The 14,724-nt window shown below is 29.2% G+C and overlaps 1 protein-coding gene across 1 annotated transcript; it reads right to left on the bottom strand.

Moving 5' to 3' along the window:
• Positions 1 to 1,743: 1,743 nt before the first annotated feature.
• LOC111035213 (poly [ADP-ribose] polymerase 12-like) lies at positions 1,744 to 4,733 on the bottom strand. The gene is made up of 4 exons (XM_022316740.1): positions 4,708 to 4,733; positions 3,032 to 3,155; positions 1,997 to 2,252; positions 1,744 to 1,916 (listed from the first exon to the last, which is right to left on the bottom strand). Exons 1-4 carry the CDS (start codon positions 4,731 to 4,733, stop codon positions 1,744 to 1,746), a joined length of 579 nt encoding a protein of 192 aa, XP_022172432.1.
• Positions 4,734 to 14,724: the final 9,991 nt, after the last annotated feature.

Genomic DNA, 14,724 nt, shown 5'->3' with positions numbered 1-14,724 from the left:
TCGGTGTGTATGCGTGTATTTGTTTATGTATAATGTGCATATATATATATATATATATGTACGTGTATATGTGTATGTATGTGTATAACAATAATAACCGAAGGGGCAAACTGTGGCGTCGTAATTGGCGCGTCGCGACGCCACTGGCGCCAGCCGGTTTCCAAGGATACGCTATATGGTCTCGTCCGGCTGGTGGCGGCGCGGGCGGGGAGGACAATGTTTTTCTTTCCGCCGAACGACGACGACGGTCCATATTCCGCTGCAACGGCCCCAAGTCTGCAGAACGACATAATGTTCATGCGTGTCATATACATTATATTTTATACATTTTATTTTTATTTTCCATTATTGGTTTTAAAACGTTGTATGCTTTTATGGCCTATTTTGTGCAAACAAAGTGTACCGGGTGATTCATAAACACCACGCTTTTATTCAATAGTGTGTTGTACGGAATAAAATCAGATTTTCGAAACTTGTCGATTATCTCAAAGACCATACTATATATTATAGGTATTCAAATATTTTTAATTTTTTTTTTTTTTTGTACTATCTGCTTGAGGAGTGTTCGCGCTGTGGAGATACAACTTCTGTTTTTCAAATAAGAACTGCGCTTTTCTGTTATAAATTATAGAGTGGATAAGACTAACTGTGTTTTATGAATTAGACCTCCTCTCCTGTAGACAAAGATAGTAGAGTGTAATTTATTTTTCAGTAGATAATTTTTTTGAAAATGTTGATTTGAAATATATCGATGTACACTGTAAGTATGATGCATAATAACAATAATAAAAGACATTCGAAAGGATACTTGCGCAGTAAAGGGCTGCAATGCACAATAAATTCGTCGGTCGTATTATTTTTTCCCTTTCGCAAACTGCCAATCCATTAAAGCCAAATGCCTTACACCCGAATCAACCGAAACCCCTAACACCCAAATGATTCTGCTTTCAAAACACCCGAATTAACCAAGACCTGAATAAAAAATTCTGGTTAACCCAAAACCCAAATAGTTCTGTTTTTAAACTCATTTTGGCGGTCATTTTGTATATATTTCTTGGGGTCAGTTCGATTTTGTAGTTATATTTTAAGTTAGTTTTATTTTTATTTATTTTTTGTTTTATTATAACTATAAATATTATTAACAGGAAAAATTTCACAGTCAGTTAAAGGTAAAAAAATAAATATTGTCTTAAAAATAAAATCATTTTTAAACATTTTTTTTTCAGCTTAACAATTATTTTATGGCTCAGTCTACGGAAAAAAATTATTTATTTCAAGAGTACTGAACACCCGTATTAACCAATAGTAACCCAAATTATAACAGTTATTAACACCAAAACAGTTTCAATTATTGTTTTGATAACGTTAGATTTTATATTAAAATTTAAAAATTGAAAAAAGCTCACAGGTATTATTGATTTTCCACAAAGATATTTTTATCTTTATCTTCATCCCAAATATATGGGTTATATATTTAATATTTTATCATTTTTAGGATCAAAGAAAAAGCGTACCAAACCTACAAAAAGTTAAAAACTGTCTAATATGTAAACCTATTACAGTACATAGAGCTATAATAGTGCCACGAGATTGAGTTTTTAAGCCTTTAAAACTTTTAATATCACGATTATCCATAATATTCTAATATTTCACTATTATAATTTTAGTTTTATGAATCAAACTAAAACAGTCTGTGTGTGCATAGCTTTTAAATCAAAAACATCAATATTTTTTATTTATAATTTAAGAATAATGAACAATATATTCTGGGTAAAAAGTGTTATCGTCATATTTGACGAATACTTGTCCTCCGTTCCCAACTGTAGTATCACAATCTTTTGTCGAAGGTATTTCCAGATGATAGTTAACGCCTGTTATTTCTGTTTTTTTAACTAGCACTTTGGCGATAATAAATGCTAAAATCATATACTAAGATTGAAGTATGCATAAATCAAAAGTACCTTTTAAATGTTCTAAATGTGACTAGTTAATTTACCTTCCTTCCCGCCAGCATATTTATTAGCATAAAATGGACACGGTGAAAAACAGGCACCTTTTCCAAATCTAGTGCGGTTTGTCAATCGCCAGTCGATATTTTTTTGTGCAATACTCATCGCATTCCTTATACTAGTCCCGTGGAACAAAGTTTCCTCGCACACTTCACCACTGCTATAATCTAACTGCATTTCTTCCTTGTGTAATAGATAGATGCCATACAATTTACAGTTGTTAATCTTTTGAACTTTCAGAATCTATAATTTACATATATTTTTATATAATACTAGCTGTCTCACGCGGCGTTACCGGTGCCAAAGATTTGTTTCCTGCAAAAAATGCCAACTCTATATTATTTAAACTTTTTTCTATTTGTTGTTTGATTTTCGGTGTAATGGTGTTCGAAACTTAAAAAATTGTGTCGTTCATCTTAAAAGCTTTCTTATAGTGCACATTCACATCGGAGACACCATAAAAATTTAAATCAATAATCTATAATTATCTGGGCTCTACGTTGATCTGTCGGTGAGTCAGTCTGGACAAGTTCGATTATATTATTATATTAAAGTCATCCCACCCAACATTTCCGATGAGACACACTTGTGAGTAGTGATTATGCGAGCAGTATATTTACAGGTCGATTAAAGGAAGAAAAAAGTTCAATAGTGTCCTCAGAAAATTGGTACATAACAAAGGCCTGTTCTTCTATATTATATATATATATATATATATATATATATGGGTTATAACAAAATTAAACGAGAAGTTATATTCATTTACTGTTGGTTAATCAATTATGCGTAAATTGTATGTATGTATATTATTTTTATTTTTGAGAAGGTAGTTTGATTATAATTTATGTATTTTTTATCAAACCAAACTCAACGAACTTCTTATCAATTTAATATTATTTATATTCAATTAAGTAACACACATTAAAATACGTTAACTGAGAGCTTAGTTTAATAAATGGTGGAATTTACTTTCCAATTCAACGTTTCAATTATTTTATGATAAATTAGTATTCAAAGCTTACTTGAAAATTATTTGATATTTTGTCAAAATATTCATTATTTGCATACTCGTAATCTGTATACTCTTCTAGTAAATCATCTTTTCCGTCATAAATATTTCTCAAAACTTTAGCTTTCGAAAAATGTCTTAAAAAACATGTAAAATGTAAAAATGTAATTAATAATATTATTTAGAAGTATATCATATTATAGTTTGTTATTATATAAATATGTACTCGTATATTATATTATTAATTACATGTGTGACTGTTTTTGTACAACTACAGGGTATATTAAAGTATTTTCACCATTTAGACATCGATATAAGATATTTATGCACCAACCTTATAAAAAGTTAAAACTTTAAAATATATTAAAATTCAAAATACAAAATTGAGTTCAAACCTTTAAAATGATAAAAATGCATTTTTTTGTAATCATTAATTAATATTAGTTATTGCTTATTAAATTCTTACATAATTTTATTTTTGAAATAATTATGTTAAAGAATACAAATTAATATCAATATAAATAAAAAAAAATATATTTTGTATTTCAGATTTAAACCTCTACAACCTGAGAATATTAGGTGAATGCTACTGGTATTCTATATACTATCCTAATTCCTAGACATATCTACTAGATATAAACATATAAAATATGATAATAGATACGTTCAGTACAAAAGTTTGGGTATGGCGTAATAAATTTCAACGTATTTCGATTTTATATTGTGACTATATTTTATAACACTACTTATTAATATATTTTTCTAAGAAATAAACCAACATCTTGAATGCCATAACTTGTAGGAAAAGTGGTATTTAAATATTTAATTCAAAATTAAATTTCGAATTTGTTGTCTCGATAAATTAAAATAAAAGATTAATTCTTAAAAGGTAATATTGTCACTCATTGTCCTGGTTACCAGGCATTGCGAAATGAACAATTTTCAGAAATGGAATTATTAATTGACTTTTGGTGTCAACTTAATAAGGTTTTGTTACCGATATCCGCTTTCTAAACTGGCCAATATACTCGGTAACCATTCGATGATTATTAAAATATACTGTTAAATTTTAACCGTTTTCTGGAAAACCCGATAAACAATTTCAAACCCAGATTTTCACTCGTTGTTCAAATTTGTTTTAAGTCTGTATTTTGGCATTTGCATGAGCGATGAGGTTATTAATAAACTATGTTAAAGCGAAGAAATCGTATTCTAAAAACGCGATTTAAAGAGAATTTTAACATTTTAAATATATTTTGATATAATATCTTCTTAAGTTTTTCTTATAGGTATTTCTCAAAAATACATAGCTAGGAAGCAGGCCTTTTTTCAATTTTTCGCAAATTTTATCAAAACCATATATTTTTTTTTTTATTTGTAGGGTTTTTTTTATGATTTCAAATTTATAACATAACCGTCACCAAGACCTACTCAATGAAAAAGTAGGTACTAACATGCGAAGCATATTGTACAACAGACCATCCTCTCTAGTCCTTAGTTCGAGACCTACTTAATAATGAACAAAAATTACTGTTTTTAAAAGCTATATCTATATACCGATTTCCATTGGTGATATATAGATTTAATTAAACTATCCGTATTATACTAAGATGGTTTGTTAATAATTTATCGTTTTCTATTAATTAATAGGTAATAACTTATTACTAATAAGTTATTTAGGATACTTACATGGGTTCTAAAGACATGCATATCATGTCTTTACATAACATGCTTTACAGTCTGGTATAATTATTATTGGATAGTTTTTAACTGAAAATATACTTCAATTTGTGAATTGTTTTAAGGTTAACTTGAGATCGATAATCTCACTTTTTAAGATGTTGACACTTTCCTTAAAATTTGATTTTAAAACTGAATAAATAATTATTGAAGTTAAAAATTAGGATGATCAATCAATAGTGAACTATATAACAAATATACATAATATTATGTTTCAATATTTTTTAATAATATTACTAGTTTATTGAGTAAATAATTATCAAAAGATGTCTATTGAATAACTATGAAAATACAAATAATAATGAACATCATTAAAGTTTTTTAATCACTTAATGTGTATCATAGGAACAAAATGTACATAGGTACATTCAAACTGTGTGAAAAATCCATCAATTAATTTCAAATATAATACATTATTATAATAATTAAATAATAATAATATAATAATATAATAATATTGTAATGTTTTCGTCAAAAATTAAATAAGCTTATCATAAATTGTAACACGAATAGTAAAATAAATAATTTAAATAGCAACATTAAAAAGCATATTATGAAATATGCTTAAGAAGCTTAGGCAGATAGACAGAATCAGTTCGGCCTTCAATCAGATCGTTTTTCCTTCTCGATGATCTCGTTACATATATTATATTGGCATATTGCATATAGACTTATTCAATGACAAGAAATACTCGATGGATAATAACAGCTGTATGACAGGGCTGTATATTAAATCTACTTTTTAATATTTATATACGGTAGTACAAACAACAATTTTTTTTAGAGGGAACCAGTGGCGGCAGTCAGGCCATTGAGCATGGGGTGGTACGGTAGGGTTTTTTTTTGTTTATCTCCTTACATTTTTTTTAGTTATGTTGGTAGGGTAGTAACACGTTTTAGTGTATGTGTGGCAAGGGTATGTTTCTAAAAACCCGCGGGTGGTCAGTGGTCACCCATCCGGGAGCGAGCAACGGTGGTCGGTTCTTACACTCGGGGCGTTTCCGAAGATTGAACTTACGACCGCGCCTCACCAAGCCGCAAACAACAAATTATAATCCTACAAAAGAACAACAAGTAAATATGTTGTGGTTCAATATTTTCTACGTATACAATGACGTCACGTCATGAACGATTAGCTTGAACAGAAAGTCATGGCCCATGGGCGACATCTCTTCGTCGATCATAACATATTATTGGAATGTGCAGATGACAGCAGACGATGGTTATTCGGTTATTGTCTGAGAAAATGTGACAAACGAAATTATCATTTTCATCGCATATATATGCATATAGCACAATATAAGTGATGTAGACGGGTGAGTAAAGTTATTACGTTTTTTTTTTATTGAGTCGTGGATCTTATATAATTATATATAATTGGATAAATGTGTAAACATATCGACTGCGTAAGCCTTGCAAAACTCCAGTTGTCATAAGTCATTAATTAATTTATTGACAGCTATGTATGTAAGTCACAGACATGTCGTTTATTAAAGTGTGATTTGTTCGTCGTGGCGATGAAAATACGTCTTGCAATACAGTTGTGACAGAAGAGCTCCAGACAGTACCTACTAACGGTTTTTAGTCTATATTCGAAATGGCAGTACAGATATAATATAATTTAAGTACAAACAATTTAATTTTAGTACCAGCAGTTTGTTATTTTGGAAGCTGCTTTCATTATGATTTAACACAATTTTAAATTGTTTTCCATATATTATTACACATACTATAATAATTTTGTTTTGCTATCAAAGTTGTATTATTAGCTATTCAATAATAATGATTAAAAAAAAGCCCAAGCTAATGAGTAATGACCCAGTCTTATTCTCAAAAAAAAAAAAAAGATATAAAAATAACATTAACTCGGAGAAATCGCTCCAGTGTATATTAGTATATTACTTATTTATAGATTTAGAGTATACTTCATAATGAGTGATAGGTCACAGTAATGGATGTGTTAAATTTGAATTCAATCATATAAATTATAAATCTTAGGTACAAAAAAATATTCTGCGCAGAAACGGTGTCTGCAGCATCAGATACTAATTTAAAACATATTTTATTGGCATTTTATATTATATTACTAATAATTACTCTATTTTGCTTAGAATTTATAGCTAAAAAAAAAGAAAAAAAGAATTTAAACAAAAATACATTTAAATAATTAGTATACAATATGTACATTGCATTGTACCGGTATAAGCGACTTACTGATAAGTGCCAATAATTTTTGCTGTTTCAGCTTGAAATCAAGTAATAAAAAAAACATAATATTATGTGAGTTGTTATTTTATGTTCACGGACGCTAAAATATTTTCTTATATTACCATATAATATCTTTATCAAGTTGATAGTCATATTAAGTTAAAATTTAATCTCTTAATTCGTAGAAATAATTATAAATACAATATACATAACATTATATTATATTAATAAAAAAGATAATTATCTTATTTTATACATAAAGATAAAGTATTTTATGGTAGGTACTTTGTGAAGTAATAACTATAAAACAGGAACACAACAATTTAACTGAAATTGTCTATGGCATATACATTATACATATATAGAAAATATGTACGATAATAATATAACAAAATTAATTATACTGAACACAATTCTGATATACATATACAAATACAATAATATATATATATTCTGTATAGTGACTTATTATAACTAGATGCATTAGTAATAAGTAATAACTAAATATTAATTTATTGAACACTGCTCAAAGTGTTTTGGTGTCGTGCTATTGTATTTACCATTTGTTAAGGGGACATTATCAGTGCAATGTTTTGATTTTATTATTACAATTTTTATTTTGAAATCGATGTAAAAACTAACAAATTGACATATTGGCGTACACTTTGCTTTTGTTGAATGGCGGGGATGGGATTACTTTTTGTCGAAAAGGTCATTCGGACTGATGAGCATCGAGAGTAATAATAAGAAGAGAAGGCGAACCGCTTTCGGAACGGCTGAATGATATTATTTTACGATCGAACCCTGAACCGATACTATGGTATTTTATTGTTTTATTCATTGATGTTTTCGAACTAAATCTAAGATTGTAATAAACAAAAAAAGTTTCTATAATAGGTTTATCTGGTTTTCCATTCGCGTGGGAGATCTCATTTAAAAGATGTCAATGGTCATTTTGGCGGCACTCGATCGGTTTTCTATAGCCTTTGATAGTTTGGTGGCCTCCGAGAGGGTCCATGTGGTCATCATTTGAACATTTCGCCAACATTCTATTTGCCGAAGCAGATTCTCAGAACGAAGATTTGTCCAAACTTATTAGTCACTGCAAACTTAAAATGGTCGTAGTCATTTTTTGTTATTTTGTAGGCACTCGGAGTTTTTACTTACAAATCAGTGATCTCAGGTGTACGACTTATTTTTTTGGCCGGCAATAATTATTTTTCGATGTCATCGGTATAATTCAAACCCAAAAAACACATTCATTGTTTTTAGTATGCGTTTAAGATTTAAGAGGACACCACCTCGCATGCATTGTCTCCACCCTACAAACAAGTATAACAGGACAAATTATGCGTTCTGAATGATCGATTTATTTCTGTTATGATTAGTATTATAGAATCTACTTATTATCAAATTTAGAAGTAAGATTATCATCTAGTGAATCTTACAGGTTTTATTTTTATATTTTAATTTTAAAACAAGTTATGAGTATTTTAAAATTCACAAACAATTTACAATTTTTAAATACTTATTACTTGTTTTAAAATTAAAATGTAAATAGACCTTATGAAGTTCACTAGATAATAACAATTTCAAATTATTCTTGGTTCGTACGGAACGAGGTACCTACTTCACATCCACTTCAGAGGATGTCAGAGCAATATTTGTTTTCTCTCTCAGACTCACTTATAACAGTTATAACATAGATAAAAAGCTTACACATAAAATCATTTTTATTATTTTTTAGCTACCTTACAATAAAATCACATATTAACAAAATTATAGAGGATAATATTTTTGAGGGTATGACATAGCTTTTTTTATTATAGCTTTAAGTAACAACTAATATAGCTCAACAATTACGTTAAAATTATTATTATTTTTTTTTTATTATTATTTATTATAAAAATGTACATTTAAAGTAATTAAAGAACATAGATATTAAATAATGAAGCCAGCATCCGACATATCGGTTTAATATTGCATTATAATTTGGCTTTGTATAGGACTCTCCAAAAAAAAAAAATTGTTAGTTTAAACGATGTTTAAATTGTTTGAGAGAATATTTAGGTAAATCGGTATGTGATTCCCTCAAAAATATTATTCTCTAGCAATTTTGACTTTTGTCATGTATGATTTTCCTCTAAGATTATTTAAAACATAAAAAATATGATTCTGCGTGAATGCGTTTTGTATAATATGTTGTATGTGGGCCAGATGGAGAAAACTACCAGTGAGGCGACATCCTTTTAAAGCTACCTCCAATCAATTGTTAATAATATATAATAATAACACCTTTAGGATACTATACACTTTTAATTAACTCTACGTGCATATAAAACATATTACTCAAAACACTACCAACTAAATAACAAGTCTAGCTTTTTTGTAATTGTAGCTTATATTTTCGCATGGTAAAAAAAAAAAATGTAAAAATACGTTTATTAATCACTATTTCAGATTTCTATAATATAACTCATATTCATTATTATTATCTACCAATATAATATTATTATTACCTACTTTTGAAAACCTACCTATGACAAATAAAATAAAAAACCTACATATTCATTATAAAAACATTTCAGTTATCAATAAAGTTTTATAATACAATGTATAAATTTAAGTTGTTTTGATAAAATAACAGTTTTATTCTAAAAACGATTCAAACTTTTTAGCAATAAAAACAAAAACAAAAGAAAAATTTAAAAATAAACTTTGGAAACTAAATTTAGGTGTACCGGAAAAAGTAATAGAATTCTGAAAATGTGTCGTAGGATGATAGCATTATACATTATTTTGTATTCAGAAGACCACCATCAGTCTCTTCGGAACCATCGGCACAAAAGAGAGCTTAAAATATGTCTGTGGATTTTGTACACTGATAAATCACCTAAGTAGTTGCTTGTTGGCTGTTGCTCTAAATAAAACACGTCGAATAGTATGGTAAAAAGTGTATTTTGTTTTCTAAGAGAAAATAAGAAATATTATACTTTACACATATTATGGGGCTGTACGTTCAAAATTTTAAATCATCTCTCATGATATTATGCTTATGCGTATACTCATGTAAATAGTTCTATAAAATAATAATTTTATTATTTCGGTTAATAAATTGAGTAGAATATATTTAGACAACGAACAACTTAGTCGATCTAAAACGGAGTGAAAACTGATTTTGCACTTATAGATGCGCAGACTTGTAAGACCCTATACCTTTAACGACTAAAATATGTGTGCGATTCATTATAATTTAGCTAAAACTCTAGACTTCAATTTAAAACCACGTCAACCATGTATATTAATCTGAAATGCATTTTAAATATTTTAATAGAAAATTTGTTTTAGGAAAATATGAACTTACTATACAAGTATGACTGGACCTATGGCGTAAATATTACTGTAGTATAACATAACTATATACTATGGTCTATGATAGGTCCATATATTTCATGAGAATTAACCAATTTCAAGTAGTTTAAGCCCGGGATAATGGAATTTGATTATATTATCCCCTCACATCGAAATTTGAACTATTTGGTACAACGTCGAGGAACACGAGTCTATAAACAGAATTATATACATACTATTATATATTTATAAATAGTCATTAAATGCAAAAAAAAAACAATAATCCGTTTAATGACATTTTCCTCATCAAATTAAAAATGAACAACAACTCATCCATACAGACATACAGTTTTATTAGTCGTAGCAGAGTCGTTAAAGTATCCTGCAGTTCCTAATACTCTAAACTAGCTAGTATCTAAGTAGCAAGTACCAACTGGCTACTAACGCTTACTAATAGAGTTACCTACTATTACTATTCTTATCATATTGTTCGAAACTATTTTTTTTTTTTTAAGCTTTGGCAACGGGGGCGGCCATTGGCTGTGGGTTGTGGTACTGTGGGGTTTTGGGACTGTAGGGTTATGGAACAAGTGTGTATTTTCTCTCCAGACTCCGTGACTGCCCGGAGAGAAGTGCCGCCCGTGACCGAGGTTCGAACCGGCGACGGTGAGCATTGCAACCGACGCGTTGTCCACTCGGCCACTTCGTCTGCCGAAACTATTTTTATTTTTAGGTATAACGCGCATTATGACCGGAATAATTATTTTAATGACATATCCCGGCTGTTAGGAGGTACCTACTACGTATTATTAACTGCGAAATAAATAAAATATAATTGCATTTTTTTCGGGACATTATTATTTATTATGGTCGAAAATTAAAACGTAAAACTGATAAGCGTGTATATCGCTGAATACCTGCAACAAAAATCTGTATACAACACACTGCCACAACTTGCTGCGGGTGACTGAATTGTAAATTATAATTATTCTCATAATACTACATAGCAATAATATGACTTACATACTACTATAAATTATCAGGTGGTATTTTTTTTTCTAGAAATTCGTTTTTCGACAAAATATTATAATAGCTGAGCGCCTTTTCACTGCAACGATCGTTTCTGTAGATTAGAGTTACACGGTATACGTATTAACGCCATAATAATATACTACCTATTATGTTTGGATAAAAAAAAAATAATAATAATAGGAAAATCCCCTCGGGTTTGTTCACCCTTGAAGAACCGATGGCGACACGACACGTGTCGAAGGGGTTCTTTTATGTTACGACGTGTTTGCACGTCGTCCAACCTTCGCAAACTGGTTCGGATAGAAAAATATAATTATGGCACGAGCCCGCAATCGCACAGGTAGAAGTGGGGTTGAATTAGGGTTGTACGTCGACTGTTGGTCGTATGACATAATGGTAGCCGAATTGTATTGCGACAATCGAAATTATCTCACATCGTTTATTTGAAATCCAAAAATGTTTTTCTCATGTACATTTCAATTGACTGTGATTGGCTGAGTGCAGTCTAGTGTTATATTGTATAGTTGTAAAAAAATTATTTTTAGATTTTATAAAAATTGAAAGAGTCTGTAGAGATATTATGCTCGTGCATGACAGTTTTTTTTATATCGTTTTGAATAAAACGAAAAAATGGAAAATGTGGAAATGTGTAGACAATTTAAAAAAAAAAACATGAATTGCTCGAATAAATTCATATCGATTTTTAAATTTGACATGTTTGTTTACCCTTACTGCCAAAACAGAACAATGGGAAATTTAAAGAAGCTTGCCGAGATAACTGAACTCAATCTGTTGGAGCAACTATAGCTTCAAAAGAAATATACAATTTTTGTAAATGTGTAATAATTTTTCAGGAATGTTAAGATGATGTCACACCCGCATGTGTTGTCTCCGTCTTACAAATGTACATTGTACAACATAGCAAAAACTACCTATTTTGCGCAGGACAACTTTTCTCGCACCATATTTTGTTGTAGAACTACCACATTTTCACAACACTTAAAGAAGAATTTTATTATTTTTTTAAATTACACTATCCAATCATTTTTTATAAGCAAATGAAAAAAACAAAAAAATAAAATATTTAGAAGCAAATAACTTTTATCGTGTTTATGTTATCTAAAATATAGGCACGCTGTTGCATAGATAATTGTATGCTCTATATGTTCAGAAATGTTGGAGCTACTACTACTAACACAGAAAGTGTTAAAAGTTGTCCCTCGCAAAACAGTTTTTGCTATGTTGTACATTTGTAAGACGGAGACAACACATGCGGGTGTGACGTCCCCTTAAGACGAATTATTATTTTTACAGAATTTACATGTGTGGTTTATTTTGTTCATCAATTATAATAATTTGCAATATTGTATCATACGCAATAATATTTTTGTATGTCTTGTATATAATATAATATGTAATTATTGCTAATTTTAAAATATTATGAATTAATTAATTGAATAACTTTTTTTATTTGACTATAAACTTACCATTCTACCAATTTTATACTGTAAATTGATTATGCCCCATTGGCCGTATCACATCTATATTATAATAAAATGGTCTTGTGAGGTCTTACTATAGATCATATTTTGTATGGATGAGACACAACAAGGACTGGGAGTTATAATCTCATAGAAAATCATAGAAAAAAGAAAATAACTATTATTATTAACACTGTTTATTCGATAACAGCTACTTGTACCCTACGATGATCATACTCGCAAACGAATTGTATAGCTGATTAAAATTCGTATATACAAATAAATTAATTTCTAACAATTATTCTTTCCTGTTTTCAGTTTGACTAGGTATTAATAAAGTATTTGACTTTTCTGGTGTGTCTGTCGTAATTATTATGATGTACTTACCCTATTACTTACTAAATACCAAATTATGGAATTGGGTAGGCGTAAAGAGCCAATAATAAAAACAAAAACCGTAATAAATATTATTCTAAATTGTCTTTTAGTTTATTTCCAACCTATACCTACTGACTTTTATCGTGAACCATGCAATGTCTGTGGAATTCATAACATTTTAAAGCTATGGAAAAAAAAATAATGTTAAAGAACATATTTTTTTTTTTTTTTTTATTGAACTTAAGCTTCGGCAACTGAGGCCATTAGCTGTAGTAGGATTTGTATTGTAGTTTGTATTGTATATTTTTTGGAACGGTGGGGGGGAACACGTGTGTGTTTGTTTTTGGCAGAATTTCGAATGGGGCACCCGCGACTTGTCCGGAGAAAAATGCCGCCCGGTAGCCGAGGATCGAACCGCGACCGGCTGCGTCGCAGCGGACGCGTCAGTTTTCTTTTTAATTAATGTCTGTTTAAAAATGATTTGTAATTTGTTTAAAATTAAAACATAATTGCATACCAGGAAAAAGAATAAGTACCTCAAATAATTGAAAAAAGTAAGAAAATTTAAAATATTGATTATAAATTTAATTGGACGTGATACCTTATATAGGTAGTTCGTAGGTACAATCCTAGTTTTTCTTATAGGTTTCGCTATTCCGTTTAAATTTACTATTTACAAGTATACTTTTATGATTAATTAATATTATTAATTTCTTTCCTAAATATGCGATTTGTATGTAATTTATTAAGATATATTAAGATATTATATATATTATATTATGACATTGGGACGTTGACATATAATATACGTCAACAAAATAAAATGATATGGATACAAGGCTACAACGTTTTTTTTTTAGAAACACCTTTAGGTAGGACAGTGTGTACCTAAGTGTTTCACAAAAAAAACTTATTCGTCATAATAACAGTATATTAGCTATAAATAATTAATTCTTAACTATAAGAATATTTATTTTATTAACAAAAATAATTAATCTTAAGATATACCACCATGAGTACGCTGTATAGGTATTTTATTAATATTGTAAATTTCTAGTACCTACCTAAGTATACTAGCAATGGACATAATTACTGTGAATGGTCACATCGTTCAAAGATGTAATATTGGTTTGAATAAAAATAAATGTTACTCTTTTGAGCGAAAGACAGAAAATACTGGATAGGATATTGTCTGAGTTCAGTATTTTAACAGCTGTCGTCCAACATCGTTTTGCAAAATAGGACCGGAAAATAGCTAAGCAAATTGTTCTGAAAAAGGGTATTACATTATTCCTATAAAAACAAATCGTAGCTATAACGATTTACGGTAAACCCATTTTATTTTTGTCTGAGCTTAAAGTTTAATGAGAAAACATATTTGAACATGCGATATTGGAATATTCATGATCTATAAGTAAAATACTAAAACAAACATCTTCTGGATATTTTGTTTTTATTTTTGGAATGTTCATATAGGTATTTATATCAATGTCAGCCAAAGTGCAATGATCTATGT

Source organism: Myzus persicae, unplaced genomic scaffold, assembly GCF_001856785.1.
Source record: "Myzus persicae strain clone G006 unplaced genomic scaffold, MPER_G0061.0, whole genome shotgun sequence".
NCBI classification, from domain to species: Eukaryota; Metazoa; Arthropoda; class Insecta; order Hemiptera; family Aphididae; genus Myzus; species Myzus persicae.
This window is presented reverse-complemented; position numbering and strand designations above follow the sequence as displayed.